The 15116-nt window shown below is 39.4% G+C and overlaps 1 protein-coding gene across 4 annotated transcripts in view; it reads left to right on the forward strand.

Moving 5' to 3' along the window:
• Nucleotides 1-381: 381 nt before the first annotated feature.
• Nucleotides 382-15116, forward strand: part of osbpl9 (oxysterol binding protein-like 9) — a 29868-nt gene continuing 15133 nt past the window's right edge. For 2 of the 4 annotated variants that reach the window (XM_058638000.1, XM_058638001.1), the window contains exons 1-4: nt 382-533; nt 1936-1986; nt 5819-5897; nt 12373-12449. In XM_058638000.1, coding sequence (XP_058493983.1) covers nt 423-533; nt 1936-1986; nt 5819-5897; nt 12373-12449 — 318 coding nt within the window. In that variant the 5' untranslated portion in view covers nt 382-422. Of the gene's footprint in view, nt 534-1935; nt 1987-5818; nt 5898-6394; nt 6910-12372; nt 12450-12967; nt 13393-15116 lie in introns of those variants that run through there. The other 2 variants (XM_058638002.1, XM_058638003.1) reach the window with 2 other exon arrangements.

The following is a 15116-nucleotide window of genomic DNA, read 5'->3' on the forward strand; positions in this document are numbered from 1 at the left end:
TGTGCAAGGGGTCCATTCAGGGTCAAAACACACTAAGTGTGAGGACCTCATTGTAATTAAAGGAGTTATTATTATTATTATTGATGATATTATTAATAGTATTAGTATTGTTGTTGTTCATGAATAGGACCAGAGGGTCATCCAAAAAATGTCAAACAATGTGACAAGTAAAGTTTCTTGTGTTTTGCATCAGATACATTAATAAACTGCCCCATTCTCTTGTAAAAGGCTATGAATAAATGTGTAAAATAAATGTGGTTTTATGGATGTGGTTCTATCATAAATTATACATTGTTCATTTGATATTGTGGAAGCCAGACAGTCATCCTTTCATCCGCCTCTTCATCATCATCATCAGCAGCAGCAGCACCGGGGCTGTGACACAATTTCCGACTCCTCCCAAACCGTAGCCAATTGTAAAGATGGCGTCCATCATGGAGGGGCCGCTCAGCAAGTGGACTAACGTCATGAAAGGGTGGCAGTACCGTTGGTTTGTTTTGGACTATAATGCCGGCTTGCTCTCATACTACACGGTACGTGAATTTCCTCGGTTTTCAGCCGCGGAATGGCCCGCTCAGGCGGTTACAGAAGGTCTAAGTTGCCGCTGCTTGTCAAATCCGAGTGGGAGCAAGGCCTTGTGTTTGTCAGGAGTTGGGAGTCTCAGCTGGCAAAATGAGGCGGGCTTTCTTGGTGACGGATATGACCGATAACGAATAGCAATGCTCCTTTCACGGCAATCAGCCAATCGAGTCTTACAGTTCGCCCTTTACTTCCGCGAATGTTAGCTTGCTAAGCTAAAAGCAATAAATGACACATATATTGTGGCGTATAGTTCACGACATTAAATATAAGGTAGGTGTGATTCTCGACGTCGTCGAGGCTACATTTGTTATCTAGCTGTCATTAATACCCGGTCGGTTATTGGAATGCTAGCTGAAAAGCTAGCAAGACCTCACATAAGAGTTTGGATTTTGGTTCATTTAATCGTTGCTCTGATAAGTAAAGTCGATAGTAGAGCAGTCAAGAGACAGTTACTGTTAACACAAATAAGTTGTGCCGAAGATAAGCAAAGTTATCTGAGTTCACCGAGCATCTCTCTTTTTGTTTACGTGTGCTGTAGTCACTTGTTCGTAATTAAATCCACAGTAAAGTATATTCAGCTTAGCAGATACTATCCTCAACAATGCCTGAAGTAATTGGCTTTATTTATAACAGTAATTGGTGAGGGAAATAAAGGCACCAATACAACATTAAGGATCCCAACTGAACACCAACTTAGTGGCCAAAAACCGATCAATGTGTATAAATGAATGCAAGTCTAGGATCAGTTTCATTTAGTCTCTGGGTTTGTGCTAAAACGCAACATGAATAACAAGGTTTTAGCTTTTCAATGTAAAGGGTTTGCTGCTTTACACACAGGTTAATTCAAGAGTCCTGTATTGTAATCTTTCATTGCCAAAACATTTTGTTTCTCTTTAAAGGCAGGAAAGAATATTACAACTTGGAATGTAATTACTAGGAACCAATTAGGTACAATCACTGGTTTAGATCAATCTGATATTCTGAGGTAAATGATCGAATGAGCTCTTGTGAGAAAGCAGCAGGAGAAACTCCAGAGGATGCACAGTGGGTTAAAGGGAGTGTGTCCATTCCATGCGGATCAGCCTGACATCTTTCCTTATATATGAATCGCAACATCTGCTAGGCCCACATTTGCTGTATTAATGAGTGAAAACAGCTTTAGCATGACTTAAACTGAAGCAGCTAAATGGGAGTTCAACAGTTAATACTTTTCTGTGTTTTGTCAAACTATCGTCAGCCAAAGAATAACATCCTTATTCACTTCCTTGTACAGGTTTTTGCAAAACTTTGAGTAAGTACAGTTTACCTTTCCTCTACTCTGTACTCACTACTTGTTTTGTTGTTGGTTCACAGTCGAAGGACAAAATGATGCGAGGGTCCAGAAGAGGCTGTGTACGACTCAGGGTAAGATTTTCAAATCCTTGGGCTGTCCTAATGCTTACATATGATAAATGAGGTGCATTGTCTGCATGTTTGGCTCAGTCTCTTGCCTACTTTGCCAGATAATTGGATTACTGTTCTACACAGTGTTTCTCAGTGAGCAGTACAACACACCCCTTGAATGACTTTCTGATGAGATTTACTTTAACAATGCAGTCTTGAGAACCTATAGGTTTGTCTATAGGCTGTATGGTGTAGCTTTAATCATTTGCAGGAAGAATACATTCAGTAATGGAACTGTAATCTGCAGCCATGTTTACAGCTCTTTTGCTGCACTGGTTTAGCTAAACTAATGTAAGGAATATGTGTTCAGATGTGCATTGTCCACTAGGTGGCAGCAGTTGTCCTATTTCAGATTCCTAATGACTCTTAAAGCTATCGGTTTTACATACATGAAAAAATAAAGGAAATATGAATGAGGTCAGATGATCTGACCTAAAGAACAATGGCTCAGAAAGGCAAAACAACACAATTTTTGTTGTATTCAATTAGAGCTGTAACTAACAATTATTTAAATTATTTCTTTGAACCATAAAATGTGAGAACATTTTGAAAAATATTGATCAGTGTTTCCCAAACCCTGACATGATCATGTTCTCAAATGTCTTGTTTTGTCCACAAACCAAAATGATTACATTTTCATGACTTCTTTGTGATATGGAACAAAGAAACCAGAAAATATTCACATTTTAGAAGCTGAAAAACTTGAGGAACTTGTTTTAATAATGAAAAAAACCCTCAAACTGATAAATCGATTATCAAAATAGTTGACGATTCCTTTAGTAATCGATTAATAATCAATGAATCAAGTAATTGTTTCAGCACTGTATACAATAGACTTAAAGTTATAAGATAAATAGATGAATATAAGACAAGAGTCCTAATTTACACACAACACATTTGTGCTAATGCATTTACCACCAAGCTATATCAAAGACGTAATTATCTGACTGCGTAACAAATATTCTCCCATAAAGAGTAAATGAGAAGCCCACAACATGCTGATTTTAATTTCATTTTTACAGTCTGTGCATTTAAGATTTTTGTATTTTTAATTTTTACCTTTCTGGTATCTCATACAGCGATTTTCATATTATTTTCATAAATTGTTAAATCTTTCGATTATTTTCTCGATTAATGAAGTACTTGTTTGGTCCATAAAATATCAGAAAAATATTGAAAAATGTGAAAACCTAGGTATCCACAGGTACCCACTCAACAATTTAAAATGTTCTTAAAATAGAACACCACTGCTGTAATAAGCAACAAACAGGTAAACAGACGACAACAACATCAGCACATGATGATTACAAATATCGTGAGACTGGAAAAACCTCAAAATTACAGTCTGTGACCTCATCTCAAACCCCCTCAAAGCAAGGGTAAAGGCATCATCGTTCACAAGAACATAGAGGCCAGACTCTGGGATGCAGTAAGAATCAGAAGGCCAGAATGGAATTTCCAAACAAATATAGAGATGATTCGTAAAAGCACACAAGTGATGCAAAGACCCCATGATCTGCTTGTGATCAAGAACACTAGCCTCCACTGGTAAGCAATGGGAAATTGGTGTCATGGCTACTTCTGGAGTTAGCTCACTAATATTTGTTGATGATGTAAGCAGCAGAAGGAATTTAGATATCCACAGAAATATTTGTTTCTGCCAGTTTAAATGGAAACATTCAGGGTTACTGCTTACACTGTCAGTAACTAAAGGCTTTAGATGGGCCAAGAAAACATAATACAGCATTTCACCCCCTGAAGAGGAGGCTCAAGTGAGACCAACACTAACTAGAAATGAAAGAGGTTGTGGTGAATGTCCAGAATCGCACTTATTGCAGTCAAGGGTTAGGCAACCAAACATTGTAGATGAAATTACCAGGAAAGCTCAAAGAGCTGAAATGTACAACTTGTCTCTTGAGTCTACAGCAAATGGAACAAAAGGGAAACAATTGATCTAGCTTTTGCAGTTTTTAGGGAACTGCAAAGTACTCAAAAATATCACTTCTCTTTCTCTGCTGAGGTATTTGTGTGGCAAGTCAGTGTTTTGTTGCAGTTGTGTCTGCTTTTAGGATTTGAGCGCTTCTCTGGTTCGTTTTTATTCTAACAGTGAATTGCTCAACAGCGCTGATGAAACCCTTCTCATGAAATTAAGAATGAGTGCCTTATTTTAAGGTCCTTAGAGCCAGTTAAGGCACATTTACATGTCAAGTCATGTCAGTTGTATCTGTACCTGTGCATGCTATAATCATTTAAACAGGAAAACTCTGAAGTGTATGCACTCATGGCATTCCATAAGAGTGACATGAGTTTCTCTTGAGATTTAACAGGTACAGTGAAAGGTGAAAGCCACATTTTTGTTTACCACCTCACAACTTTTGTTGAGCATCCTGATCTCATTGAGGGAGGAAGTATGTCCCTGAAAGTATCTGAAAAGAGGATCTGTTGTTATCTATGGTCACGTTATCATTGGTCAAAGGTTTTCGTTTGGGCTCAATGATTGTGATACACTGTAATGTACTACAGATGGTATGCCAAATGGATATGCATTATGGAGGTGAAAGCTGGCAGTGATTGTTGAATGTATTTGCTTCCCTTCCACTTGCCTTGTGTTGTTTTACAACTTTTAATATGCCTGTTTGGATCTTTTTGACATGGATTACTCAACAGAAGAAAAAAATTGTTAAACTAAATTTTTTAATTGTATGCTTGGTTGAGAATGTTTTAATGAAGTCATACTCACTGCTAACTGTTACTTTGTTTTGTTTTAGTTGTTTAAGGAAAACAACTCTTATTTTCTTTCAATTTTAACATTCAGGTAAAAATTCATAGACGTATAGTTGAACTACAGTGTAGAAGAATGTAAACTGTGCAGCATACAACAAGAGCAAATAATAAAACAATTCAAAAACTTAGCTGCGGGGGCTGGTGTCTCCCATATTTTCTCACAATTAGCCTAACACAATTAGCCTAACCTTGTGTGACAAGGAGGTTGCTAGCGAGAGGTCATGTGACACTGAATCCTGCTCACTGCTGCAGTTTCTGTACTACTGGGAATTTGCACATCTTTTAAACAATATCTTGTATAGACATCTGTATATTATTGAATATACCATGCAGAAAGTATTGATACACAAACATATTGCGATGTTTCATGGCACAATTCTTGACTGGATTTTTTACATTGATTTTGCTTTGTATTTAAGCCTCCAACCACTAGATGGCAGAAGGCTTATTACATATTGCATATGGCTATCATCATGGGTATCATCATCACCCCTGTATTGGGATATGATTCTTGCCAGTATGCAGCCGTAGAGAATCCAGCCCATGTGGTGATGTCATGGGATTTTTATTATTTGTAGGTTTGGGTGTAAAAGTAAGCTCTGAGTCACACACCCTGTTTCTGTTGCTAGGAGCAAGTGCCCCGGCCAGCCAGCAGGCCATTTCTATGCAGTTGGCTGTGAGCTGCTGGTCCCTTGTGTCTGTCTCCCTCCACCCTTCCCTGCCCTTCTCCTCCTCCTTCTCCCTTTCTTCTCTGGCCATGGTCCATAATGCTGCACTTGTATATGTGTGTGTGAGCAGGAAACAAATGGATTCTGAGAAAGTGATGTGACAAAAGGATATGATGCTTTTGAAGGAGAGAAAGAGAGGTGCTGAGATGGATCATGGGTAATTTACAAAGGAGACTCATTCAGGAGGCTGCAGGAAAATGTGGACCGCATGAGGACAGAAATGAAAAGTGGAGTATGACGTGTACTCTCTCTCTCTCTCCCTCCCTCTTCTCTCTCTCTAGGGAGCTGTGATCGGCATTGATGACGAGGACGACAGCACATTCACCATCACTGTGGACCAGAAGACTTTCCATTTCCAAGGTTAGGTGTTCCCCTTTTAATTTTGCTCCCTTTATTCCACACTCCTCTTCCGTGTTGTCATCACAGGCTTTGATTCTCTTTATTCCACACCCCTCTTCCGTGTTGTCGTCACTGGCTTTGATTCTCTGTGATCTCTTTGAATCCATCCCTCTCAGCACTCTCTCTCTCTCTCTCTCTCTCTCTCTCTCTCGCTTTGGCTCTCTCTCCCTCTCTCACACACTCACTCACTCACTCTCATGCTTTTTTCCTTCCCCACCTTTAAAGACTTGGATTGGTCTGCTCGAACAGCAGGAAACATGCACACAGGCATTTACACAATGTCAAAGCATGCGGTGCGCATTCTCGGCTTTTCTTTCATCCCATGGAACCACTCCAAGCTCAGAGAAGTTGGACTGACATGTCTTTCTATTGATAAACAAGATTTGTTCCACTGCAAGCTAGACAGATTCCTCTAGAACAGAACAAGCAAGTAAGGCTTTTTTTTTTTTTACTCTTGTCTGTGGCTGAGGAGGAATATTGCTGCTTGTGTGCAGTCAAGCCTTGGGAATAATAAGGGAAATACTGCTGAGCTGGAAGCTGAGCTCAGGTCTCTTCTTGTTGCTTCTTCAGTTCATCCTTTGGTTCATCGCTCACACCGCTCACTCTCTGACAACCAGTCACTCTGTAGGGACAGGATTGGCTCCAAGCTACAGCATCGCCCCCTCCCGTCCTGCCAGCCCTTCCCTCCTTTTTGACTGGGTCCAGTCCAGCACACCACAGACATCCTCTTTTTACTCCATCACGCCACCAGGTCTTAAAGTAATCGCTTCCACCTTTCTTTCATCTGTCCCATCTGTTCACTGGTTTCTATTTTGACAACACCCCTCACACTTCACCACCAGCACCTGCCATTTACCTCGTTCTTGAGGGTCACCATCCACAGTCCATGGGCCCCCCACCCCACACACCTCCTCCATGCCCACTCCCATGTCTGTGTTCCGAAGCTGTATGCTGTGGTTCTACAAACGCAAGGGTAAGGAGAAAACCATGCACGTCAATGGTCTGCATGCATGCCAGTCCAGAACGAAAGGATCGAAAGCAGGCAGTGTTTGTTTGCCTACTGGGATGTACAGTCAGGGTGGAGCAGTATGCTTTGTAACACTCGTGTGAATTGGTTTGTTATGGTGGTTCAAGGACAGTTCAGACCTATGCGAGTAGACTGTTTGGTGGCAGTCAGCCAGCCATGAAGTGTCGGGGATTGAGAATGTATGTGTCCTGTTTTAGTTAAATATTTGTACTGACTGAATTGTTAAGAAAAGCATTTTTGTTTGTCACAGGATTAGCTGTTTTTCCCCTCTTTAGGTTATAATTGTACTCAGATTTTAATAGTGATGGTAACAGTAATGTTGTTGGTTAGATATTAAATGAATTACTGCGAAACGAGTACATGAGTAACAGAGCAGGACAACATCACGCAAAGGCTGTTTGAATTAGTGAGTCCAAGTTTGAGAGCGTTACTTAAAAACCTTCTTTAATACAGTCAATAAGAAAAATTGTGTCAGCCAGGGTTTGTTTTGGTGTTTTTAAGCAACACAGACAACACATTATACACAAAGTGTGGAGTAATATGATTGAAATCATGAGATTAGAATGTGTACATGTTTATAAGTACATGTTTTTTTTAATGTATGACAGGTAAATGTATGCTGTTATTTTGGATAATGTAAAACAGCATATTGTTGCTCAGAACACATTGAACCTGTGTCAACCCTGACACAAATTAATCAAATGTCACACATCCTCTCCAGATACCCAGAGGACCCAAAGAGAAAAGATGACACTGAATATGTTACGTAAATATGTGAACATGAGTTTCTGGATACACAACGTTGAGTACATTTCTTTGTTGTTGTAAAATGATTGTGATGTGAGCATATTATACAGCCACTCTTCCGGGTTTCACAGCAAACATTACTGCTCCCGCTCGGATGCATCTTCACATAATGTACAAAATATATAAAAACACAGCACACTTGTTTTTCACTGAACACTATGAACTTATCAACAAGCAAACAAATATTCTCCCTGATGTCATAACTCTGACTCCCCTGTAACCTCTCCATTTTGCACTTTTTGAGGTCCACTAATCCTTGACATTTTTAGGGGTTATACGGCGTCATATAAAAATCTGGCAACACAGAAGTTATAGTCAATTTTCTTAGCCTCCCATAACCATCTGACATCATAACTGTATTGACTTTACCTGCCTCATTTTGAGGAAATTGGATATTATGGTAAAAAGGGCAAATGGATAAACTGATACCATTTACCATGTGTTTAAATTTCCAATGACCAAAGTTGTGTTTTGTGTTATGGTGTTATAAATGATAATTTGTGAAGAGCATGGATATTATGGTAAAAAGGGCAAATGGATAAACTGATACCATTTACCATGTGTATAAATTTCCAATGACCAAAGTTGTGTTTTGTGTTATGGTGTTATAAATGATAATTTGTGAAGACACTTGCTCTTAAATGATGGTTCATGTCACAGGTTGCAGTGTATTTCTGAGCTGGCTGCCCATTGTCTCTGTTAGTGCAGCTCTGTACTGTCTTTCTATTTAGAGATGCATTCATTATTTAACAGCCTTCTTCCCCTGACAGTGCATCAGAGTTGCCTGAGAGCCCCTCAGCTTCCCCTTTTCCTCTTTACCCTCTGTGCTTTTACTCACCCCTTCTTGTCTACATTAGCTATCAATCTCTCCTCTCCCTCCCTGTCAGCCTGGATGAGAGACATGTCTCTTATCAAGAGTCCTTCCTGTTGAAATCAGTATGGGTCACAGTCCCCACAAACATAGCCAAATGATCACCTTTGCTACAGTCAATTATTTTCAGCTAAATTATAGTTCAAATGAGCTAAATACTGAACAGCTACTAATATTACCACCAATGCAACACCACTAAATTGACCTCCTACATTTATTGTAATTTCTCCACAGCTCTTTTGGTAGGTGCAGTGTCACAGTATTGACAGGTAGCAGTTAGGAGCATCAGATCTTGTGACCTCCCACTGGAATATGTGCTGCAGTGTTTCATCAGCTTGTCAGTCAATGGAAGGAACAGGGATAATAGCGGTGGGATGAATAATTGACAGAGGTCTTTTGGAAAAGGGAGGAGTATTATTATAACTGATAACTGAGATGGTAAGACTGTGTTTTGATAGAAAACGTTTTTGTTTTATCTGTAGTTTGTCTGGATGTGGTATCTTTATGAGACTCACATTTATGTACACCTAGCTCTTCATATATTCAGCACAGTCAACCATTAGCATTGAATATAGACATGTGTTGTCATGCTACAGCCACAGTAAACTTGATTGAATTCCTGAAATCTATAATTCAACAAATAATGAATGTGAATGAGGTTATGCGTGAACGAGACTCTTGATATAATTTGTCTAATCAACATAAGTGCTCATTCTGTTGGTTTGTTAATGTTATGATAGTAGACTAAATGCAGTAATATGTCATACTCTCTATACTTTGCTTAAAAAGTAAACTATGAACATCTCTTAGATTACGATCACTGTCATATGACCCACCTTTAGTTGACACTATTTAGTACCTGGACCATGAGGCATGTACACTTTTAATTGCCGTATAAATTGCTATTAACATTTTTTTTGTTATGATATGGTTGTGCGGAGTTAAAAGAAAATATATAACTTGGTGACCTTTGGACTTGTGTTCCTCTATTAAATTTCATAATAGGCACAAAACAGCATGTGACAAGCCCGATAAAACCACTACTTTTAAGGACCAGTACGTTTCAGAATCAGAAAGTCTTCTGGAACATGGTTTTGTCACTATGAATAACAAGGAAAGACATGGAGTATTCTGATATCTTCAAACATTCTTGATTTTCTTAGAAGTCTTTGTTCCCTATAGTGTTCTAGTTCTCTTCAAGATTTATATTAATTCTAATTGTTTATTTTTATTAATTCATAAAATGCAAAGTGAGCTTACTGAAACTCATATATTGAGTTTGTAATATTTTTCTGCACTACTCTTATTTGTAGTTGATACATGTTCACTTTTGATCCGTAAAATAGAGCCTCATTGTTTATACTATGTATATAGTGGATTGGTCTTGGCCTTAGTCCCTAAAAGTCATGGTCTTGGTCTCAGTACACTCTGCTCTTGATAATGACTTGGTCGTAGTGTGGTCTTGACAGCACCACTTGTTCCATGACTATCAAATTCTGAGTTACACCAGTTGAATACAATATAACACAGTGGTCAAATAGCTTTAAAGTCATCTGTCCACTTTCACTACTAGTTCACTACTAGTAACAACCACCTACTTCTCATTTCCTCTCTATGCTCTGCACCATGGTTGACTGAGTTTAACCTCTCTGGTTTACATTGGTTGCCTCTTTTAGATAGACCTTTTATATATGTCCTGGTGCTACATGAAGCGCAAACGGTTTGTTAATTTATGTTGAGTGACAGAGTTGTTTTTTTAAAGAGAAGTAACTTGCTGATTGAAAAGAGTGGAGGTCCATTTTGACATGATGTGTCCTCCATGTGATTGTCCCTCGGGCTAACTGACTAACTCCTCAATTCTAGAGAATGGAAACTGTCAGGTGGATTTGCGCTACAGAGTTGAACAAATATTGGATTTGTGACACAGTTCATACAGTTGGTGTTTGTTCTGTGTTGAATAGCAGAACTAACACTACCTCTCTCATGTGAACGGAGCTAAACAACATTAGCCACAGTAATGTGTTCCTCTGAAGAGTCTGGCTGAGGGGAAAAGTGAAGCACTGCCTGAGTGGATTGACCTGAGCCTCGGCTGCCTTTTAATGTCTTAAAAGCTTTTCTGCCGTAGCCTCTCTGCTGGCACAGCCATTCATCTGCTGCACAGTCATGTTTCAAATTCAATGAAAAATGTCTCTTACGCAGGATATAGTTTGCTTGCACATTCGATGACATCTTTTTTCACAGCTTTTTTTTTACTTTGGTTCACACTATCTGCAGAGGTGAAGCTACAGTGCTATGTAAAAATCTTGGGCCACCATTAGATTTGTTGTTTTAACAACGCTACAATGACCATACAGTATAATTATTTCTCAGTCGTTTAACGGAACACATCTAGAAAATATGGGAAAAAAGTATGCAGTTTCAAAGTAACCTTTTTCAGGAAGAAACTGCTCCTACGGGTTAAAGTGTTAAGTATTTATTTAGTCTGACACCTAGACTTACACAAGCTTAAAATTGGATTGGAACCCTAAGTAACACTTCAATGGTAAAACATGGTTTTACACAAACCTGTGTTTGTCAAACTATTCCATGTTGAACGATATCTGCTGTGAAAAATGTCTATTATACCAAGTTTATTCAAGAGATGCTTGAGCATCACATAAACGTGTTGTATGAGTTAAACTCATTTGATAATATATAAGAGCAACTTTAATTAAAAAAATTAAGTCTGATCAGAGGGAATCCATTTCAGTCTGTGTCATGGCAAAGGACAATAAAGAGTGCATGTGCCTTTTGTGTGTGTTTGTATGTTAGTGGGGCCTGTGATGGGTCACCGTTTAATGTCATTGCGGGACCGGGTATGTGTTTGTTTTCTGTTTAGGTGCAGCCTTGCTTTGCTCCATTTTGCCAGAGTTTGAAAAGTTTTCTTTCCAAAGGCTATACTTTTATACTAGTTAACATGCATGGGTGAATATTATACCCTGCTTGCAACCCTAACTTATTGGATCGGACATCAGAAATGGAAAAGGGAAAATGTGTTCTGGTTCATACACCCATGTGAATCATGTGAATGCTTCACTGAGCACAGGCAACATGTTTTACAGAGACATGAACCATGACCATCATGTGACCAGGATGTGAGTGAGGGCTGCTCATATCTGCCACACTGCAGTAATCATGTCAGTTGTGTGAACATATTTTAAACTTAAAGAAGAAAAAAATCTAAACAGCCAAGTGTGAATTTGTTTGTGAAGATCTTTAATAAAAAGAAGTTGCAGCATTTTAACTGAATCGTTTTGTGGCATGTTTATATCTCCATTTATGGCAGTAGAATATGTGGAAATATGGATATTACTGGTTAATGGATCTACTAGTGGGATATTACCAGTTACCAGACTGTGTCAGACTGACTATCAAGTTTGTGATATCTTGCCATCAGATTCCCTATTTTCCCCCTCATGGTTTCAATCTGTGTTGTTTACTGAAGCTACAAAGCAAATTGTTTGTTAGTTATTAGTGATGTTAACTTCCATGAAGATGGGTAAAATATAGATTTGGATTTAAAAAACTAAATAAATTGCTTCCCCTTACCAATACAGGGTTTCCCTGACTACGTCACCACTTGTCATATCCTTTCACTTCTGTGTTAAAATGTCATTATTGTAACACAAAACTAATGTCCTGATGCCGTCTGTATGGAAACAGTGGCTCACTGGGTGTTTTTCTATCTTCAGCTCGTGATGCAGATGAGCGGGAGAAGTGGATCCATGCCTTAGAGGGAACCATCCTCCGTCACACCCTCCAACTTCGAGTATGTAACCTTATTTGCATATACGTGTGTGTGAATGGTTAATTTATTCAGTATATTTACAAGGAAATGTTTGCTTTGAGGCTCCTTAAGCAAATATGTTCTTGCAGAAGTTGAAGTGAATATTAAGTTATATGTGTAGACTTAGTCACTTCTCTTTCCTGCTTCTCCTGCCCATTTTCCCTGACCAAATTTATTTTCTGCTCTGAAACCAAACCTTTTTCCTTGTCCGCTTACATCATCAGCTACATGCAGTATTTCCCCCCAAGTTCCTCCTCATCTCTCTTATGACCAGCCTTTTAATTTCCTCCCTCCTCCTCCTTGTTCTGTCCTTCCTCCCGCTGTGGCAAATCCTCCTGTTGTGTTACGTGTGCTTGCCTGGACTTGCTTCGTGGACAAACTCACATACACACTCAAATTTATTCACTTTTAGAGAGCTGCTGTCATAGCACCATGTGACCCAGCTGTAGCCAATCAACTGCCACAGCCAATCGGTGTCGCTCTTCAGTGCTTGTCCCTCTCCACAGTTGCTGCTGCTGCTTTGTGTGTTTTCTGTTCTGCCTTCATGAGAGGAAGTGAAGCTTTCCTGTCAGGGGAGGGTCCTGGATTAACTCGGCTCCGTCTGCCTCATACCAAACGCTTAGCTGATAACTACTGCCGAAGGATATGTTGTAGCCAGACTGACTATCCAGCTAACACACAGTCTGACGGCTGCTGTGGTTTATATTGGCAGACTGCAGTGGGGAGTAAGAGGAGGAGACTGTCTTCTGTTTTTGTGTGGGGGAGGAGGGAGAGGGAACGCTAACTTTGCCAGAGCTAAAAACAGGATAAAAACAGAATAACGGAGGCAGGGAAAAGAGAGAAACTATCTTGTGTCAGGCTACATGGCCTGACAGGAAAGATTTTCAAGGTTTAACGCAGCATGTCCATTGGAGAAACACACCCTGTAAGTAAAACACACACACACACACACACACACACACACACACACACACACACTCACACTCACACAAACACAGACACCACTGCACCATAGCCAGAGGAAGTAAAGGTCTGCAGTGCGCTGCGGGGGCATCTGCATTTTTAGAGTGGGTCACGATGTGTGGAAAGACAAATACATATGATGGGGAGGGGGAAGCGGTGCTGTTTGTTTGATCTGCTGTGGTTGGATGGGTTGGTATGGTAATTGTTTATGTGTCAGAGTTCACACACTGCTCTAAATAATTCCCAATATTTCACACCGATGTACATACAAGTGTCCACAGTCTGTTTGGTGGGAATGAGGAGTTTAGAAGTGCAGTCGTCTGGGAATATTTCCGGAACAGTGATGAGACGATCACTGTGACGTGGTGCTGTGGTGTCTGATTATAATCCAGCCTCTGATTTTCCACCTCCTAACTCATCTCCTCTGTCTGCTGTCACCACTTCCCCCTCTGTTGAGACACTGAGACACTGAAATTATTGGAGTTATTCTAGGGACATTTCCGTCCTGTTTTGCTTCACTGTGTCGGCTTCCTTTTTACTGCCTTATTTTTTCCCTCGATTTCCTTTGGCAAATTGTTCCAACCTGTAATGCAAACATGGCTTGCTGTAAAGCAACTTTTTATTGACTTTTTTGATGTTCTCAATTGATTTATGTGAAGAGGTGTTTGTGTGTTATTTTATAAACTTGGTAGTGATTGTGCACATCTTGGTATTTGATCCTCACTAAAATGCTTAAGATGTTAAGCTGAGTTGCTTTAAAGTTGTCAAATATACTTTACTGGATGCGCAAATATGATTCATTGTTCAGTATTCTGCTTTTGGTTGAGCTTGAGAAGTAAAAATTATATCTAAAAAAAAAAGAATAAATAACCAGACATAGAATATACTGATTTACAAGTGATTACCAGTGAGGGCATATTAGACACATTGATACAACATATAGTCATTCACATCTGAATTAATATTTAATATTGTTTTCTGTTTTCAGATGTTTGCACAGGCCCTTATGTGGCCACCTAGGTTTTTCAGTCACAAGCACCTTTGATCTCAGAGGAACTCTGGCCAGTTAACATAAGCCTTCATTATCTTAGACTTTGTTCTCTATAAAACTAGCATGTAATTTTGCAGTTTAAAATTTAGCAGGCTCTGGCTGGGGCTGGTGCAAACAGTATTTGGTGAAAATGGCTTTTCTTCACGTCCCTATGAGACTGTCTTTAGCAGAAAGTAAAGCGCCTTCAAACACAGGGAACAACAGGACTATGCAGCACAGCAGATCCAAACCAGTGGTAACATATAATCTATAATATGGTTTAGTAAAAGTCTGATTTACTTCTATTGGCTTCCAACTGCTACAATCCCTTCAATTATTTCTCTCTGCTTTTCATTCATCTTATATTATATAACTGTTTTGTAGCCGGTAATTGCACTGAAGTATGCTGTGTTATTATTAGTCATCTGCCTGATGTGACGTGACATCTTACTGTGTTGTCACTATTTTTGAGTGTTTAGTCTATTAACCGGCTCCAGAAGTCTTTTTTTGTGTTTGTTCAACTATCTGCCTTTTTTTGTTTTTCCTGCCTGAAATGTTGTGTCACAGCAAGCCAAGCTGTGTGCGTGTGTGAGGGACTTGTGCTTCCAATGGGACTAAAATAATGAAAGAAATACTAATTGTATTGTGTCTCAATT

Source organism: Solea solea, chromosome 9 (genome assembly GCF_958295425.1).
Source record: "Solea solea chromosome 9, fSolSol10.1, whole genome shotgun sequence".
NCBI lineage: Eukaryota > Metazoa > Chordata > Actinopteri > Pleuronectiformes > Soleidae > Solea > Solea solea.